Raw genomic sequence first — 20,570 nt, forward strand, 5'->3', positions numbered from 1 at the left:
TGAGAGAGAGATTGGTCAAGGAGATGACTGGTGTGCGAGAGAGAGAAAGTGTGTGTGTGAAATAGACTAGTCATGGGCCCTAAAGAAGAAGAACGTGAGGACAGAGCTTCAGCAGCCATTGCTGCTTCTGTTATGTGCTATTGGCCTACAAGGGATAGGAGTAGGAGAGTTACTGGAGAGGGTAAGTAAAGGTGGCTTTTTAAGTTTATCTTTCTTGATTAACTGCCATTTTAATTATTGGCTATTATGTGATGTGTCTGCTGTTAGAAATATTTTATTGGTGTTTGGAGAATTTTTAATAATTTTGAAAATGTTTAATGATTGGATGTTATTCCATTTATCAGTTTTGAAACATTATATTCTAGTTTTAGAATTATTTTATATTTCTAGAGGAATGTATAAATAGAAATGTGGAGACAAAAACTGAACTGGAAATAGCAAGAAGCCAAACTCTGTATGCAGTGCAACAACGCAAAAACAAAAACATTAACTTTATGGTCACTTTATTCTATATTTGGTGAGGGTCTGTCTGTGTTCTGCATGTGTGACCCAGCTAAGGGTGTTCTGCAAGCTTGTAGTTTCTTGGTAGGGATCTATAGCAGCTTGGCTTGTTCTGTTTTCCTAATAGGAGGTGTATTGGCGTTTAGGGCCTGGTGTAATTTTTGCAGTGCTGCCTTTTCATAGGTTGGGTTATTAATATTTGAGTTCCATAATGCAGGTGTAACTTTGTGCGCATTAGTTTGTGTACATTATTGGAAGTCTGTTAGATGCTATATTTCTGTTTTGCACAGAATGCAGAGTGGCTTTTTTTGGTTTCCATTCCATTTTCTGTTTCCATATTTGTAATTTGTGGTCTTTCTGTACTTGGTGAAGGTCGATTCTGTGTGTGTGACCGAGGTGAAGTATTTTACTAGCATGTAGGCATTTGTATCAATATTATTTGTTGTGTTTTCTCAATAGAACATGCACTGGTGGTAAATTACTGTTTTTTCATAAGGAGGGCTATTGCACCTGGTAGGAGAGAGTGTTTATGTTGCTGTTACTGAGATGACACCAGAAATATCTTTTTTGTATGGTAAATTGAACAGTGAATGTCCTAGTTCTGTTCTGTAGCCATTGTTGAGGGGTCAGGGCAGATCCTATAGATACAGAGTATATGTTTACATTTAGCCCCGTGATGATCATGTGTTCAGTGTGTCACACATGTGAGAACCATCTCTCCGGTGTGTCCTGGCAGAAAAAAGGTTGAGAACCACTGATGTAGGGCACTTTGTGGCACAAGGCCTGTCTTCATGTCTGCAGCGCAAGTCTCCAGAAGGCCCCTTGTTTTTAATTCCGAAGTCTGTCCTGAATCCAAGTTGCGAGTCTTGAATCCGGAGTCTTGAGTCTTGTTCCCAGTCTTCGGAGTACCTTATGCCTGCTTCCGTCCATGCCCAGACTCAAGCCAGAACCTGCTCTACTTCAGCGTGATCCACGACCACCCACAGGCGGCTGTGTAGGGCGTGCTCCGGTGCAGGCCTCTCCTGAATCTTTGACACGTTTCCAGTTCCAAGTTTCCACTGTCTCGCCTGGAGTCTGCTTTGCTTTCTGCGCGGTCCATGACCAGCCATGGGCGGCTGTGTAGGGCACGCTGTGGTGCAGTACTCGACCTGTACTAGTGCCTGAATCCTGAAACTTTGTCCAAATCTTCCAAGTTCCTTGAGTCTTTGTCTGAGACCTCCAAGTTCCACGAGTCTTTGAGTCTTCCAAGTATCCTGAAATCTTGTCTGAGTCTCCCAAGTTCCACGAGTCTCCGTCTGAGTCTTGCAAGTTCCTTGATTCCTCGTCTGAGTTTCCTAGTTCCTGAGTTCCATGTCTCATCTAGTTCCTGCCCTCAGCCTTCGTCTGGCCTCACGCACTCATTGTCCCCAAGCGGCGGGTCCGAGAGAACTATCGAGTAGCCGGAGGGCTACTCTTGAGACCAGCATTGCATTGCTGGGTCTCACCAATGCGTGCAGGTCCAGTGGAGGGCTGAGCCTGCCTGTTCCAGTTCCTGATGTTCTTAGTCTTGATCCAATCCAGCCTTGTTCCTGCTCCAGCCCATGCTTGAATGCTCTCACCTCCCACGGTGTGTGCCTTGGGGCTCCTCCCCGAGCCGTGGCCCAAGGGATCACATCTCCCTTGAGTAAATGACCGTGCTTCTGCACTCGCAACACCATCAGCCTTATCCCAGTAGGTCCTCCCACCCTCAGCAAGTGAATCACTCTGTAAATAGGCAGCAATCCTGCTGCCTTGTCCTGTAAAATCTCAAGGGCATTTTATACCCCAACTAGAACACGCTAGCGGCTCACAATTCAAGACTTTTATTACACGTGGCCACGTGGTTTCTTACGATGTTGGAATTCCTCAAATTCATTCTGCAAATTATTCCACACATTTGCTCAGGGCTGCCATTATCATAGCAAGAAACTGTTATGGCAGCCAAACACATGGTGCCCAAGTAGCACTGAGCAGTTGAAACGATGGGCAGACTAGATAAGCCATATGGTCTTTTCTTTGGTCATGTTTCTATAAGGCCTAAAGAAGCAAAGAGTTTTCCCTATTTTATGCCTATGAGAAATAGCCTTTAATACCTCTAGCCCATATTATTTATTTATTAAACATATTTACCTTTCGCCTATAACAAATATGCGTGCTAGTCTCCTACATGCTAGCAAAGATGCAAACTAGTATCTGACTTGTTGAAACGATTTTTAACCATAATTTCTATTCAAGTCTTGATTTTCCTAAGCAGCTATAGCTCTGTCAAATTATGTAATTTTTCAGACAGTTCAAGAAGCTGCACGAGGAATACAAATAGCAGCAACTCAAAGTAAGAAATTCTGTAGAACCCTGCAATGCTGTCTAATGAAAAACCCCTTCCAGTTACTCAGCTTAGTGGGACCAGGTAATGGGTTCAGGAGACGTCGTCAACATTCTGTGCATAAGACATACATTTTCTACAGTAGCAAAGGGAATCTTTCTAACTATATATCTGAATTATTCTCCTAGTCTGAGATCCCTTCCATCACTGGAAAATATAGATGTTTCAAAATATAAGTTAATGGCAGAATATGCAGCAAAAAAGAGAAATTATATATATTTTACTATGCAAATTCTAAGCTAAGCTTTTTGGTCCTTTTGATTGATAAGTATTATTATTGGATATAGTTTTCCATGGATTTTTGGCTAATTAAATATTGCTGTGAAATGTTAAGCTGTAAAGTTACAGGGTATATAATTCCAATAAAAAGTCTAAGAGCCTAACCTCTGTATGCATGAATATTTAGCTATTAATCAGATAGAATGGGCATACTGTAATCCCACAGTAGAGATATAAACAAGTCAGAATAGGATACACGAGACTTCCCTTCCATCCTGGTTAGCTTTACTCTGTTCCCCTCGCGCCAGAAGGTCGAACCTCAATGGGGGGGGGGGGGGGAGCCGTTACGAAAGCAAATCACAGCGAAGCACGAGAGCCTCACATTTCTGGTCACTGGGTACAGGTCGAGGGCAAGACTTTCAAAGCGAAGGCCAGGAATATTACATGGCTTCGGCGCCTCGCTTCAGAAAGCCACGGACCACAGGGAAACCCAATGCTACTTCTCTGATATGGGCAATCCTGCAGAAGCGTGGGAGGGAAGGCAGTCACATCCTGCTGGAGGAAACCCGTGCAAGAGATTAAGAAGGCTCCAATAATAGGAAAAGTGGTAGAACCTGGTATAACCTTGAAATGCTGGCTTCATCCATTATGCATGATAATCGCACAGAAAGAAGCCCCCACCCCACAAGCTCCTCACTTCAGGCCTGCTTTATTTACACTTTTTGAGTGGATGGGGAGAAACAGCTTAGTAAACCCGAGCCTTGGCTTCGAATCTGCACATGCATTTAAAAGGGCCTTTTTTTGTCAGTAATTTTCCCTTTTGTTTTAAATTCCCATCCCTCCCTAGCTTTTAAATTTTGGCTCGCCACACTTGAAACATCAAATGTTCATAACTTGCTAAAATGGAAAGAATTCAGCTCCTCAGACAGGCGGAGTGCTTCTAGGTTTCAAATCCAAAGCAGAAAGGAGCAATCAGACTGTAGTTTACAGTCAGACTTCAGTCCTCACACAACCAAATGCCTGAGGTGTCTGCTTGGGTTATTCAAAAAAGACTTAATTAATATGCTGCAAGTCATTTATAAAGGAGAAGTGGACCTGTGCACTATAATTTGCAATAAAAAAAATGTTACATTTCACAGGCTGAAAACGAGCTTGGATGCTAAAAACTGACTTTGCCTGTGATGCATGGGCCCTTTAACGTGTGCCCGAGCTGCATCTCAAAATCCTCTGTAGCCCAAAGTGAAAGGCTCGCTTAGTTTGGAGGATTTTGGCCTTCCAATTCCCCACCCCAATGCAGAGCAAACTCCTAGCAATCTGCTCCCCCTCCCACCTCTCTGGAATGCCTTCTTATCATTCTGGAGGGTCCCCTCCTTCACCATCCCACGACGCTGCCTAGCAACGCTTCACCATGTATCATGCCGCATGCTAACATTTAACACATAGTCCAAAGAGCTAATTTATGCGAGGCTTAGTGCATTCATTTGCATCTCATTTTGCCTATTTGCATGCCTGTGCACGCTTTTATCATGCGCATGGTAATATGTTGTAAATGGGTTCAGCGTGCATGCTAATGGTTTTAATGTATTGCACACTGTTTTGCACCCATGCTCCTCGTGGTTAGAGCAGCAGGCTGAGAAAGTGGGATACCAAGCTTCAGTCCCCACTTCTCCAGTGCGACCTTGCGCAAGTGACTTCACCCTCTGGGAACAAAGATATAGGTAATTCTATTAAGCTGCTATAAACAATTAAGGGCGAATTTTAAAAGCTCTACGTGCTGCAAATCTGGGAGACACTTGTGTGCCTGGGCCGCGCGGATTTTAAGAGGCCTGCAGCCATGCGCGGATAAAAAAGGTTTGGGGGAAAAAGGGGTGGGCTTGGACTGCACCCATGAAGTCAGATTTGCGCCGGGATCCCACAACTGTATACCTTGCTTCTGCTATGGACAGCGTGTAAGTAGTTAAATTTAAAACCAAAAGGTTGGTCAGCGGAGTTATAGGGGTCGGGGATAGTAGGGTAAAAGGGAGGCAAGTTAGGTAGGGGATTTAGGAAGTCCGTTCTCTTACTGGGGCGAACTGGGAGGGAACTGGGAAATCGGCCTAATGTGTCGCCGTGCGTACCTATTAAAATTTCCCCCCCTTCCGTGCTCGAGACCGGATTCACATGCCCGCGTCGACATAAAATTGGCGCATCCACGTGTGCGCGCTGGCAAACGCGTGCACACTTGCGCACGCGCATTAGTTTGAAAGTTACCGGCTTAATGCATGAAAAACAGTCCTGCAGCATGGGGCAAGGCCGGTGGGTGCCATTTTGAAAAATGGCGTCAACCAGCCTGGGGCCTAGGGGGAGCTCCGGGCCACCACTGGACATCAGGGTACCTTTTAAAGGTAAAGAGGCAAGGCTCAAGGGAGGGGGAGGGTCCCAAGACCACCAGCGAGTCTTTTTATATGAAAAGGGTGAGGATGGGGGCCACTAGACTGCCAGGTATTTTGTTTTATGTTGGGAAGTCTTGGGTGGGGGATTTGGGTTGAGGAGGTCAAATTTAAGCAATTGGAGGGGTTTGGATGGGGGAGCAGGGGGTCACCATGCAACATTCATTTCTGTTGTTTTTACCTTTTTAAGGCTTTGCCGCCTTGACAGGTGGTGGGGGTTGAGGGTCTGGACACAGTGGAAGCGGAGAACATTTTTGGAGCCTTGCGGCCCTTTAAGACTAAGTGGGCCACTCTTGCGTGTTCTTCCCTGTTTCCCCACGATATTTATCGGTCTTTTCCGCGCTAGAAGATATCATGGGAAACGGCTGCGATGCTTTACCATGGAAGGACGCGATATCGCGGGGGCACCCTCCCCCCCCCCCCCCCCCGTGATATTTAACCCCCCCTGCAGTAAAATACAGCACCATAGTAAATGGCCCCATGAGGCTGCAAGCCATCTGGGGCAGGGACCTCTCTTCTGCATCTGAAATGTAAGTCGCCTTGAGACCCCAAAAGTGAGTTGTCAGATTTGCCAGCCTCAGTGAGAGGCAAGAAGGGACCAAAGGGGAAAATGCAAGACAGGATATTATCCCGCTGCAAGCTGCAGAGAAGAGAACGCAAAGGACTGTAAGCAGAGGGCATGAAAGAGAACCTAAATCTTCCCTATAATCAACACATTCGCTTTTTAATACTAAGCCCATTGCATTGGCCATTTTATCTGTCAACATTTGATGTTATTCATAAATTTTTTCTTTCTTTTTTTTTTACAGTTTTTAGTCTATTTCCTGAAGGAAGAACATTTTGTAGGCTTGTGTGTATCTCTCCCTAATACCTTTGGTGTCCTCCCCATACCAAATTTTCAGGATATGCCAGGGGGTCCGAGAGGACTGGGGTACTATTTTTGGGGGGTGGTGGGGGTTCACAATACGCGCGGATGTGTGTGTGTGCATGCATCCTGGTTAAGTAGGCCCCGTTAGATCTTAGTGGAACCTCTTCTTGTACCCGAACTGGCTGACGCCATCTTACCGCCCGGTGTACATTCAGGCCAGGACATCGCACTGTCCCTACCGATCCCGCAGCCCATGATCTGAAGGTCTTTGCAATGAGAATATAGCTCCCAAGTTCGTATCACCAGCAGCATCGCACGTTATGGACACAAGACAGAGTATGAGAGCAAGTGAAAAAAAGAAAAGAGTAGAATGATGTAAGGGGACAGCCCACCTGAAGTCCCACAATTGGAAGCTTTTTGGTGCTAATGACACATGCACTAGAAACCGCTCCATGTTGTAACAAAGCAGACAGCCGATGATCAGTCTGCAGCTAGAGAAACAAACAGAGCAGCTGTTCTCTGGATGAAAACCAATCGCTAGGGCGCCTGCTTTGATAGCAGGTCTTTTCCATTCACAGCCCCTACTTATTAGGTGCCTGTACCTCCCAGCCCTCCACTCTGCACTAGTTCATGGATGCAGTGCAAACCGGGGGTCACAAAGAACGCGTCTATTCGCAAACGCGCTTTGCGCTGGGCCCACACGCTCATGTTCTGAACATTTCCTCCTGTCCTATATCCACCTGCAGGGGTTATTTGTTATCTGTGGCTATTTCTATGGCTCGGGTACTAATTACCAAAGGATCTTTTATTTTAACTCGCTAGTTAGATCGACAGCCGCTTTCATTGAGGCGAACGAGCTGACCTTTTTATTTTTTTTGCTCCTTCCCCTTCCCCGAGGCACAGCAGAAACCCCCCTCCGGCTCTAAGGAAATTGAAGGCTGTGGCTAGCAGAGTTTTCCAGTGAATCGCTGCACCTAATCACACATTGGATTTCTTTGGCATCCCGTTTTCAGACAGAGCAAAAAACAAAAAATATATATATCTTGCTTTTCCTTGCGGTACCAAAAAAAAAACAAAACCAAAAGGCATCAGCTATTTCTTTGTTAAACAACAGATTACTGTCAGTTCTGAAGTGCTGGAAAGGAAAATAAGTATGGTTTAATTACTGTATCTAGTACAGGAAAAGAGAAAACTTATTAGAGAGAAAATAAATATCCCTCAGGTCAGGTGTCTAAGAACAGGTTCATATCTTGACAATAGGAAAAGAGAATATTCTTTACACTGAAGATGCTGTAGTCTTCTGTACGGTCCAGCAGTTTATCTAGAGGATACAGGGCTCGGCTGGCGGCGTGCCAAGGCAGAAAATCCTTCTCCGCAGACAGATATCGAATAATCTCCAGGGGAATATTCTGAGGCAGACAGCCAGCCCTGTACAGTCAAAGAAGTTAACATGAATTATTACTTGAGGAAAGAGCACAGGGTGATATAAAACCGACGGGGTACTCTTTTCTTCTGCAAGTCAGAAATCTGGATGAATCTATCAAAATGGAATACAAGTAAAAAAAAAAAAAAAATCTGTGCTGTGAGGAGAAGCAAAAAACCTGCTCTAATGTGGAGAAAGCAGTAGCTAGCCTCAGACAGAATAACCACCGCCTTCATTTAAGGGGGGGGGGGGGGAAATCCTCCGGGAAGGGAACCCCCAATGGCGCACACAGTAAAGGAAGTGCTTGCAGGACCCTCTGCCCTGAATTTTGGTTGCACGGTGCCAATCAAAAAAAAAACAGGAGAAGAGAACATTATCTGACAATTCAAAAACAGCTCCAAATTTCTGCATCAAAATATCCTGGTGTTTTCAAAAGGGGGGAAAAAACCCCTCCAAAACACCTATGCAAAACCCTGATCAACCCAACCTGTCCCCTCTCCCCCCCCCCCCCCCCCCCACACACACACACAGTGCTGTGAGGTAGCAACACACAAAATGTCATTCTCCCGTAAGCAGGAGGCACTGGGATCACGATGGGAAATGTACAGATTGCCCCTGATTCTTCCTTCAAAACCTGATGAGAAGAAGTAAAAGCAGAGCTCCAGTTGGGGTTGCCAGCTGGCTCCATTTTCTCCTGGCAGGGTGATCCGGTCCAGGTTTTCTTAGGGAACTCAGAGACAGAAAGCCTCTACTACGCCATACAGTAAAACCAGGACCGGATCAAGCCTGGGCTGAAAACAATGGGAGCTGGTTGGTAATCCTAGTACGAGAAAATGAATTATTCACCACCCCGAGTAATTGCGGGAACGCCAGCCGTGCCATTTCCTCCTCTCCCGTCAGCTCCTTTCCAACAACTGGCAGGGGTAGAGAAACCAGCCTGCAGCTTCTCTGGCAAAACACTGCAGAGGATGGAGAAAGAGAGGCCGCGACCAGAGAGAGAGCAATTGTTTATTAAATCTCAGGCCAGCTGACCTTGACTCACTCCATTGCTAAATAAATAAATAAATAGAACAGATTGGGGAAATGTATTAATGTCACATTCCTTTTGCAGCCCCCTACTCATTTCCAGAGGAAATGTTTCTGTTTTCATGTCAGAGCTGGAATAAGTCATCCGTTACTCAGCTTCTTTCCCCGTTACTCACGGAGGGCGCTGCCGCACGGGTTAGGAGACGCCTTCGCCTGTATAATTCTAACACATCCAAACGGCTTAAGCCAGAAAAAGCAGCGGCAGGCAGCTATCCGGATACGTCCCGCTTTATGTGGCTAAATGGCGGCACTTAGCTGGATGGGTCTGAAAAGGGCTACGTCTCCGCCTCAGTAGCACTTTTTGGACTTATCCAGGTATGTAAGATAGCCAGATAACTCTAAAAAAAAAAGTGCTATTTATCCAGAGAAGTTCAAATTTGTCAGCCTAAGTAGCGGAAAAGGCACTACTTAGCCAGAGAAGTCAGAATTTAGCCGGATAAGCCTGCATATCTGTGCTTGAAATGTTAAAGGGATACGCAAATAGATTTCACTCACGATACTTGGACACATTTATCCCCCCTCCCCCGCAGTGAGTGGCCTTTTACCAATTAGTCTACCAGTTCCTCAGTCAGCCCTGCAGCTCTGCTGGCTCTTCAGCCTGAGGTCCCCCTCACTTACACGAGATACCGAGCGGGAATACATCCGCGCGCGTGACAGACTTGACGCGCGGCACTCTGGCAGGGTGTAAAAGACCAACTTATGCGCATGAATGTTGGCCCCTCCCCAGAGCACTGCCGGCCCGCCCCTTTTTTTTTTTACATGCGAACCTCTTCGAAAATTCACCTTGTATATTTTACGCCTGAATATAAAGGACTTACATGCGTATTTCAGGATTTTGAAACATGCACATGCGTTGGAAATTACAAGTTTTACCAACTACTCTACCTATTCACCCAGACCTCCTCCATTTCATGGAGACCCACTTGGTTTTTCAGCCTGAACTCCCCCCAGTTCACCCAGACTTCCCAGCCAGTCAATAGTACATATTAATAAACGCATCTAATAGTATTTGCACCATTGTGCAAGTTAAGTATTAAAATAGCAATTAACACGCTAGGACACTTCTAGATCGCCCCTTTTCTTTACACATGTATGTGTGTGTGCGCGAAAATGAAAATACACGCCCATTTTCAACTTTTAGAAGATATGTAATGTGCATATTTGCTAACTTATCAAGCAGAATGTTTTGAAAATTCACCCCACATAAACTGTGAAGGGGATAAAAAGAGAAAAATTCCCCATGTAGTTTTGAAAGGAGTTGGGATCTCATGGCATGAGTTTGCGTTCACAGCTACCCAGGAATTCTTTCGTCTCTTTCATATATATATGAACGATATATATATATATATATACACACACACTCTCTTTTTATACTGCATCCCCAGACCTAAAAAGGAAGCTCAAGGTGATTTACAGAAGTGTACCTAAGCACCACATATCAAATACAACCAATGCCAAAATAGATCAAATACTTTAGAGACAATTTAAAAAACTTCACAGCAGATAATATTCATATGGCGCTACTCCCTCTGCATAATGAAGGACCTGATGCTTCCCGGCACCCACATATCCCCTTCACAACTCACTTAGGAAAGAAGCCACTGGTGCACAGCACCTAGCAGACTATTGCTACAATTACTGGGCCACACGAGATGTGAAGGGCATATGAAATAGGGGAAAAATCCACAGACAAATATGAATGAAGGCTCATGGTGCCAGGATCCCAGCCCCAGGTTTGAAGCCAAAAGATGCCGGTGGAAACTGCTGGGGGCCCACCTCTCCAAAAACATATAAATAAATGTGAAATCCTGCTCGCATTTGCAGGTCTTTGTCTAATTATCTCCTGGATATTTGTTATGTTTCTGTGTTGTTGATTTTTATGTTACTTTAATTTTGATTGTATATGTTTTTAAATGTTGCATTACTTGTATTTAATTATTTAGCATTTGTTGTACACTGTTTTGAAATGTTTATGAAAATTGTTTCATTAAAATAAACATTATCATTATGAGAAAATATAAGAAAAAATCTTAGTTCAGAAGAAAGGAGGAATATCACTTTAGACATCAGATGGAAGAAAAGAAGCACATATTTGGAGGAATATAGTTAATAACACTGTTTTAAAAAAAAATACTATAATTTAGAAAAGAATGCAAGGGTAGACAATAAAAATACATCTAGGATTTGATAAGAGGACTCCACCAAAGACATTATTGTGGCTGACTATAGCAATAATCTGATTCACCTTTATTGTTGCTATATACACGCATCAATAACTTTCAAACAAGATGGGCCCTAGAGACCACCCAACAGAGCTTTGCACTAAAAACATTCACTTGAGTCAGTGACAGAGGTGGGGGGAGTCAGGAAATAAGGGATGTGTAGACATGTGTTCCCAGGGGCACAGCTGAGCAGTCATCTGGGAATCAGCCTCAGCGCTGGGCCAGGTCCTTCCAATTCACTTCAAGCGAGATTCAACTTGGAGCAGCAGTAATCAGGAGTGCTTCACATCCCTTCCACTCTGCTAAGCCTTCAGAGTATGGCAGGGAAGTGGTGAGCACCCAGCTAGCTTGTGAGCTCCTCTCTGCTAATTCAAATTGCTATGACAGAGGTACTGAAAAAAATCAAATACAGCCAAAGATCCAGCAACGTTTCCTAGCAAGCACGGCCATCTCCTAAAGCATTCAAACAATCTGGGAAAATCTCAGTACAACAAAAAAAGGCCATGATCAAACAAGGAGTTTATTATTTCCTCTTGCTGTATCCCTAACTCATGTAAACAACCCACCCTTTACTATTTCAGCAGCAGAAGCAAGGGTAGAGGTGATAAGGGCAGGGAAAAGAAAAAGGACTTAAGCCATACTGCAGGCCGTGAGGCAGGCTGCAGCTGCCAGTAACTAACCACGGCAGTGCCCGCAGGCTGAGGTCACCAAATACTATCCTGCAAGGTCAAGGGAGACCTAAGAGGCTGGATGTTCAGGCAACAGCCAAGGCTAATATGGTAGCTTCTAACAGCTGGATCCGTCTGGCAGGCTGCAAGTAATGAAATAATTAGAAGTCCTAGCAGAAACGTGGGTGCTCATGTAGCTGGGTCTGCCTGCAGGGTGGGCAGGAGACCTAAGAGGTTGGGTGCCTGCTTCCGCATTCAGTTCAAATGACTTCTTCTGGCTTACAAACAAGTGCATTAACTCTGCAGCTCTACGCTATCCCCCCCCCCCCCCCCCCCCCCCCCCCCCCCCACAAGTCCCTCCTCTTGCCCTCCGTCAGGCAAGCTGCTCCCATCTGTGTCCTGTTCCTCCATTGCTAACGTCAGGCTCCGTGCGTTCCGTCTTGCGGCACCTATAGTACCCGGGACGACCTTCCTGACTCGATGTGTCTTGCTCCATCTCCGGCCGTGTTCAAGTCCCGCCGAAAGGCCCATCTCTTTGAGATTGCTTTTAAATCCAAAAACGCCTGACCTTTCTGATTTTGACCCTCTCGCATTAAACAATGTTTTACTGTCATACTTAGGTGATTTGATTTGTTATCTTGCCTGCGTGTCAACTAGAATGTAAGCTCTTTGGAGCAGAGACTTGCTCTATTTTATGCATCTGTGCAATGCATTATGAAAGTGTTAAGAAGTAGTAGTAATAGCAGAAGTATGGATAAAGGCCATGCAAGTATTGAACTTTGTGGTTAAGGTAGGGAAGGGAGCTGGGTGTAAACTATGTGGGGGAAGCTGTGTGCCCATCTACCTGACATGACAGACCGCAAATGAGGAGGATGAGAAAAAAACGTCCTGGATAAGTGAGCGTGCACTATGGCTGGCAGCCGGGATAGATCCAGAACGGGGAATACGTTTCTTATACTGCAAACACAAAAGGAAATCCACCAGCCTATAACATTAACTCTGCTTTATGACCATCATATTAGGCCCAACCAGCCAAAGCTTTCCTGGCCTTACCCATAATCATCTGGGTCACGTATCTCTTATAAAGTGCCAAAACGTGTTTAAAGATATTTTCATTGCAAAAAAATAAAAACAATTCAAAGTTATTCTTCATATACCTTCCGCTGTCAATCCTTGCTTTTACAAAGTTGTACATGTAAAAAACAGCTCTGCACTTTTCTGATTTCGTTTGTTGTACACATGCAATCTTCTTGGTTGGATAGAATTGGGGCTGACATTCTGTCCCTACTCACACTGTACAAGAAAAGAGCTGCTTGAGGATCCAAGGCAGGCAAGGGAAAGGGGTGAGAGAAGTGCTAGTGAACGTGGCATTTACCCAGGGAACACCTCTTTCAAATCTTTTGCAGCGGCCGTGTTTTATCAGTGCTTATCAATTACAACCTAACATCGGAAGCCTTGATACTGCAATTGATGGGGGTTCCCCCAGTTTTCCGGATGGTCCCTTTGGCACTGGGATAGGCAGGGAGGCGATAATAAACCCAAGATTTCATTAGATTCTTTCAAGCAGAGTTGTTAAAAGCACAGCCTCTGCTGGGTGTACATAGTTTTTTGCAGGGGGTTTGAGACAGCGTTTTGCTCCTTTTCTTGTGATTTGAGAACTTATATTTTAAATGGAGAGGGAAAAAAAGTATCTGTCCATTATACGATCAATGGCTGTGTTTTTCTCTTTGAAGTTCAACGCCACATTTTATTAAAAGACAGTTTGCTGTATCTTTTGATCAGGAAGTCGTTGTTTCATAGGATCAGACCTCAGGCAATAAATATTGCTGACTCATGACTGGGACTGGTGCTTGGGATCTGGGAGCGTTGCTGACGGCGCCGCAGGACGTCTCTGCTGCACTTGCTGCCTGGACGGGAATAACTTGACAGACTGGATGGGGCGGCTGGTCTTTTTCTGCTGTCATCTGCTATGCCACTCTTACTACTACTACTACTACTACTACGCAGCTTCTGGACCGTTTTCATGCAACCATGGATTGCAATCACCAAAACACCGCCTGCTGGGAAATCACTGACCAGACATGACTAATGGAAAAGAGAATCTCTTGGAAAGCAAATCGTTGTCTCGTCGGTTCCTTACAGTGAGGAATTTACCACAGAAGGAAGACGCAGGGCCTTGGGCTTATGACGGTTTCTTCCCGGTTCTGGGTCTGTGGGACACCAACTCCAGTCCAGCAAGGGTGCTGGATTCCCAGATGAATATGATCTCACATAAATGGAATGGGATTCACTGATCCCATAGAGTCATTAGCTCTATCTAGGCCCCGGGAAGCTGAGTTTTCCATTCTCCCTGGCATCCTGAAATGTCCGCAGACCTCCTTGGTGAGGCTTCTCACAGTGCTCGGTAAAAGAATTGCTGCAAGGAGAGACGGACTGATTGCTGATTTCTGCGGTGCTGCCCGCGAGCTTCCCCACGCGTGCTCGCAACGATATGTCAGACTCAGTGCGCAAGTACTGGAGGGTAAGAGGAGGGACAGGCGGCACTGAATCAGAGGGGCCCCCAGTACGGGGATTTGATTTGATCCCTGTTAAACTTCCTCTCCAGAGAAGAAGAGGAGCCTGTTGTACTAAGAGGAGCTGCTGGCAGAAGCCGTCAGGGAGCACAAAACACACTTTAACAGAAACAGACAGCACCTATGGCCTGACTCTCTCACCTATTCCTCACAGAAAGACTCAGGGCTAGAACAATAAGTACCAGACAGTAGAAGTGTCATTTTTAACACAGACACACTATCTAGAAAGCTTCCTCTCTCTTTTTCCCCCTCTCCTCTGACATGAGGCATCCTCACTCTCACCCATCCTGCCAACGAGCAATTGAATTCTGCAGTGATTTGCAGAGCTCTCCCTAAACAGATGAATGCTGAAAAAGTCTGTATTATTATGTTTTAGATATATTCAAAGATGGGGGAATTTCTGTATGCCGACCAGCCAAGCCAGCTTGCACCCAGGCAAACTCCAACTGATATTTTTCACGTTTGAATTAACTCGAATCGTTTTGGATCTGAGCAAATACCTGCAGATTTCAAGTATTCAAAGGAGCTTCAGAAAACCCAAAAGTATAATCCCAGAATCTCTCGAGTGCAAGCAGAAACTCGGATCTAAAGCAGTCCGAAAAGATTTGTACCAGGGGAGCATGGAGGCAGAAGTCCCGCGCGTGAACGAGCAACATTTATCCGTGCTGGCCAACAAACAGCTCTGATTTATTTGAGTCTGTCAATGCGGTGTCCAGGTCTGACTTCAATTATCCAACCCACGCCCTGCCAAGTTCACACGGGATTCATATCAAATCGAACAGGTCCACTAATCCCTAGATCTAAATGTGAAGCAATCCACCTCTGGCCAATGCAAACAATAACGGGAGCTTAAAATGCCCTTAAATTCATTTTTACAAACCACTAAACACTGATTAGGCCTGCTTAGGAAAAGGATGAAACGGAGGATTAAGGATGTCACCTTGCCACTTAGCTGGGCCTGGGCAAGGTCCCTGCATTTCAGAAAGGTTATCACTGGACTTAAAAGGGTTCCAGAGAAAGAAGTCAAGGTTTTTTCTTTAGGGGAAAAAAGGTTGAGAGGAACCTAACCGCACAGTACAACTATATTAAAGGGTCACGCATGGATTTCTTTAAGTCTGAAGTGGTTTCAGGTTCGAGAGATGCACGTTTTATCACCTCCAGGTGAAGACACTCTTTACGTTGAGAGTGGTAAAAGTGTACAATGTTGTGACAAATCACCCGAGGGTGAAGCAATACAGGGATTCAGGCTGGATTTCCAGTTTAAGGGCCTCCAACACACTGTGCTTTCAATGTTCTGCATCAGAAGCCCTCTAAGCCCATGCTCCTGCTTTATATACAGCATGAGGGCATGATTTCTTCTTGAAGTCAGATACCTCCTTTGAACCAGTGGGGAGAAAAGGGATTTTGCCTGTTCGGGGTTCAGAGCCCATCCAGAAGGGATCGATCTCTGGAAATTCAACCCCCACTTTTGGATGCGATTATTACCAGTGCACAGATGAAACGCTGTGGATTCGACATCTTCTGTTATGCTCCGGGACCTTTAATTACTGGTTAGTTGGGCCCATCTCTTTCACAGGGTGTTCCAAGAAGTCACGGAGGCAATTCTTTCACGTGGAAATGAAATGTACAGTATCAAACAAGTCTTTTCGCCGTCCTCTGCATCACCTCTTGAGACTGGGGGTATCGCAATCTGCCTCATTATGCAGCCCAGCTGCTGAATGCTAAAGTCTTGAATCAGAGAATAACCAGCCCTTTAATTTTCCTTACGTGGGATTCAATTTAGCAGGTCCCCCTGGTTACAGCTGCACTACCTTTAAAGCTAGTCCCCGGTGTCCTCATTCTTGGAGGAAGTGAGTTTCCTTATTAGACTGATATTAACAAAACATACACAGAATGGTCCCTTCTGGATTGCTCCTGTGATGATGAGTGGCACCGCAACATTCAGAATTCCCCAACCCCGTGCCCTGCCGGTAACTGCGAGCAAAGAAAGCTCGGAAAAAAAAAAAAAATGTGACAGGGAAATCATAGAAAAAAAACCCCCAGCATTTAAATGCTTCTTAAGAAAACGTCCACATGAGAAGCTCCCACTGCAAATTCTAAATCTATTAACATTTCATCTTTAAACTAAAGAGTTGTTAATCAGACAGACAGCGAAACAAGAGCGCGGTGTTAAACATGAGCACGGTGCAATTGCGTTCTGACCTTGCTTTGTTCTTTAAACTGAGCCATTGATTTCAGGAAAGGAATTCCAGCAAATTCATTTTCCCCCCTAGGGACAAAGTACCAAATGGCATTGTAATTGCCGAAGGAAAATTATGACTCGGTTTTGAATTATTTCCATCATAAATCCCGAGAAAGTCAAACTGAGTATGTGGCAAAAACAGCAGGGATGCTGTATACAATGATAAGTAAGCCCAAGTCCAAATGTTCCATGAATCTCCCCGAGAGAGACCCCGTCACGTTCACATGTTTGAAAGTCACTGAACTCCATGCACCCAGTTTGGAAATCTGACTTTGTATTTTTGGAATTCAGAAGAATAAAGAGATCCCCACTTTTAAAGACATGAATTACTTCCACCCACTAATTTCTGAAGGTTTTTAGACGGAGAGAAATTCCATAGCAAGGTTAACTGCAATCCTGTTCATAAACAAAAAACAAAAAAAAGCCAAAGAGTCATAAACGCAAATCAAAATTAAGCAGCATTTTATTCTGTTTCTGAAATGACACTTTTCAAAATGTAGCTCTGACTCCTTTACCAACTACTAGGAGCCAAGACTTGAGGGAGGACAGGCAAATAGGTAAGAAACACAACAACAGATGAGGAGGTTAGGACTTTTTTTCAGCCTTTCTTCTTTCAGTTGATGAGGATCTTGTTTTGTAGCGCCTGTGTGTTGTGTAGAGTCTGTGTATACAGGGCTAGTGCTTCCATTAGGCAAATTCTGCAGTCGCCTAGAGTGGAAAAAATTTTGGAGGCGGCAAAATCATGGCAGTGTGAAGCATAGAGCGGTACTGTGCCAGATCTAATGGCGAATAAAATGGTGGATGTCATAATGCTTCTGTATCGCTCCATGGTGAGACCGCACCTTGAATACTGGGTGCAGTTCTGGTCGCCGCATCTCAAACAAGATATAGTTGCACTGGAGAAAGTACAGAGAAGGGCGACCAAAATGATAAAGGGGATGGAACGGTTCCCCTATGAGAAAAGGCTAAAGAGGTAAGGGCTGTTCAGCTTGGAGAAGAGATGGCTGAGGGGGGATATGATAGAGGTCTACAAAATCATGAAAGGACTTGAATGGGTAAATGTGAATCGGTTATTTACTCTTTCGGATAATACAAGGACTAGGGGGGCATGCCATGAAGTTAGCAAGTAGCTCATTTAAAACAAATCGGTGAAAATTCTTTTTCACTCAATGCATAATTAAGCTCTGGAATATACTGCTAGAGGATGTGGTTAAGGCAGTTTGTGTAGCTGGGTTTAAAAAAGGTTTGGATAATTTCCTAGAGCAAAAGTCCATAAATTGCTATTAATCAATAAGGATTAACAGTTTAGGAATGGTTCATTTAATGTCTGGGTTCTTGCCAGGTACTTGTGACTTGGTTGGCCACTGTTGGACACAGGATACTGGGCTTAATGGACCCTCGGTCTGACCCAGTATGGCATATCTTATGTTCTTATGTTAATACTGCCAAAGAAGGAAGCATTTTGCTGGAACCACTGTTGCTGGTAGAAGGGGCACTGTGCTGGAGGCGCCATCCATAATTAAATTGGGGACAGGAGCAGGTTCATGACCTAAGGGTCAACTAAGGCACCAAACACTTTTGTATTGGCCCTGTGTCAGAGATTGTTGCTGCCATTATGGAAATGGAGAATGTGTATAGAGTGCTTCTATGTGGTCGCTGGAATGTACTCTAATCTGACAGCAAAGTTCCAAACAGCACTTAGCAGTGCCAATCGAAAAGTTTATTCCAACTCTACTGTACCAAGTTAATTAAATCAGGGTATGGACAGTTGAAACTGGATTTCAGACTTCACCTTATCTGGCGATTATCTTAATGGTGTTTAGTTTTTCTATGTCTTCTTCTCTATGTCGAATTTCTCTACTCCCCTTCCTATTCTCCATCTCAGTCCCCAAGCGTCACAGCAGTGAAGAGACGACAGTCAGCACCATACTGATCCGCAGTCATAATCAAAAGTTTTAACAAGCAACCATGGAGATTAAACAAATCTATCAACAAACACTGCTGAGATCTGAAATATAATTAATTTCTTCTTATTGCAGGGTACTTTGTGAATTCTAATTTCTCTCCAATTTTGCTTGTTTGAGATGATTTTCTCCAATAATCCTGATGATAAAACTAGAAATGAACTTAACGGATATGGTCCTAACCAACGAAAAGGAGGCAGGAAGCAGCTAGCATGAGGGAGGTTTCACTGCAGGACACCAGACTGCCAAGTGACTCCATACTCTTTATAGTCTACGAAACTGAGCTTCTATTTACTTAGAAAGCTACTGAGTGGAGTGTATACCTCAACATCTCTGCACAAGTCAAAATTCATCCCATTGTTGAGATCTCATCTTGCTGATTGTGCTTTGATGGAATATTGCATGTGTATAATTGTTTGGAATTATAATGGGAGAAAATGTGTACAAACATTAGAATTCCCATCTTGTTCCTGGAAATGACTCATGAGCCAAAATAAATTATTTTCCTTTTCAAAATCAGGCTGTTTTGATAAGATTCTGAGCCCCAGTGAACCTTATATAAGACAGAAGAATGTCTTTGTTTTTCAGAAGATGAGGGATCTGCAATAAGCCACTTATAAACTTCTAATTCTGGGTCAGCAGTGCCTTTTGTTTGTGTGTGGCAACCTGAAGATAGTTGCCACATATAAATAACAGGAATGCGTAACCTGCTGTAAGCAAGTTGGGTTCCAGTTCAGATGAAGCTCTTCCAGATTTCAAGGGATGTGCACATTTAAAACAAATGGGGAAAATGTGACAAATGAGGCCATTTTCGGTTCATTTTGAATAAAACAAACAGAAAATAGTCTTGGAAGAAAATTCCCAAAAATGTTTGGTTATTTTTGTTTTCATGTATTTAAAAAAAAAAAAAATAAATAAGGGGGGGGGGCCCTGGCGGAACCAGACCTCGGCCTAATCCTATCACCAGGGATGGGTCCAGGCTCTTCATGAACTTGGCCTAGACCTACTGATGAGGCCCAATTGCCTAGGCCTGAGCCTCAGCGACAGGACCTGGCATCGAACCTGGGCCTTATTGATGGGACCCAGCTTTGGGGTGGGCCCCAGAATCAGGCCTAGGCCTCAGTAACAGGGCCTATTTTTGGGTCAGGCTGAGCCCTAGCCCATTTTTAGTTTTCCATTGAAGTCAATAGGGCCTTAGGATTGCTTTCCCCATTGAATTCAATGGAAAGCGTGTATGGTGCAAATAAAAATTTTTTTTATTTATCATAAACCAAACAAAGTTATGTGGGCCTACAAAATGAATGGATGAAATGGAAAAAAAATTGCCTCTGTACATCCCTATAGATTTTCTTTCAGATTTTTTCAAGGGGAAACACCCCAGATTTTTTTAATGTAGGCCGTTGAGATATGCTGACTTGCCAAGTGGTATACAGTGGAAGAAAAATGATTCTTTGAGATTTAAGCAGTCTTCATACCTAAACTACAATCTTCTTCAGGAATCAGAACATAAAAAAATGAGAATCAAAGCTGAATTTGAGTTGACTTGTATTTTGGCAAGTCATGGACTATGGTTATAGAAAAATGAACCATACCCAGATTTGGTTCAAAAGTTAAGTCCAATGGAGCTCAATCACTCCAATCAGGTTCTTGTGGCCTGGTTTGGCCTCTGTTGGAAACAGGATGCTGGGCTTGATGGACCCTTGGTCTGACCCAGCATGGCAATTTCTGTTCTTAACCATTCTTTCCTCTACTTGGCAGCATTCATTTGCTGATTTGGGTTTCTACCTCAACCAAAACTAGCCCTGGAGTATGAAGTGAAAAAAAAAACAAGCAGTTACGAGTAGGATGAGGTGTATTTGTGGTATGAAGGAGAGATGTATACCAACTTATGTTATTGAGATGTGACTATGTATTGATGCTATGAAGTGCTTTAAATAGTCAATATAAGTAATCCATGCTTGGTAATGTAGCTTG

General features: G+C 44.2%; 1 protein-coding gene across 1 annotated transcript in view; it reads right to left on the reverse strand.

Annotated features, from left to right (window-relative positions):
- TRHDE (thyrotropin releasing hormone degrading enzyme) overlaps positions 1–20,570 on the reverse strand; it is a 354,513-nt gene that overhangs the window by 52,553 nt on the left and 281,390 nt on the right. Inside the window, exon 13 of the mRNA XM_029597174.1 lies at positions 7,699–7,846. Coding sequence (XP_029453034.1) covers positions 7,699–7,846 — 148 coding nt within the window. The remainder of the gene's footprint in view (positions 1–7,698; positions 7,847–20,570) is intronic.

This window comes from Rhinatrema bivittatum, chromosome 4, assembly GCF_901001135.1.
Source record: "Rhinatrema bivittatum chromosome 4, aRhiBiv1.1, whole genome shotgun sequence".
Classification (NCBI taxonomy): Eukaryota; Metazoa; Chordata; class Amphibia; order Gymnophiona; family Rhinatrematidae; genus Rhinatrema; species Rhinatrema bivittatum.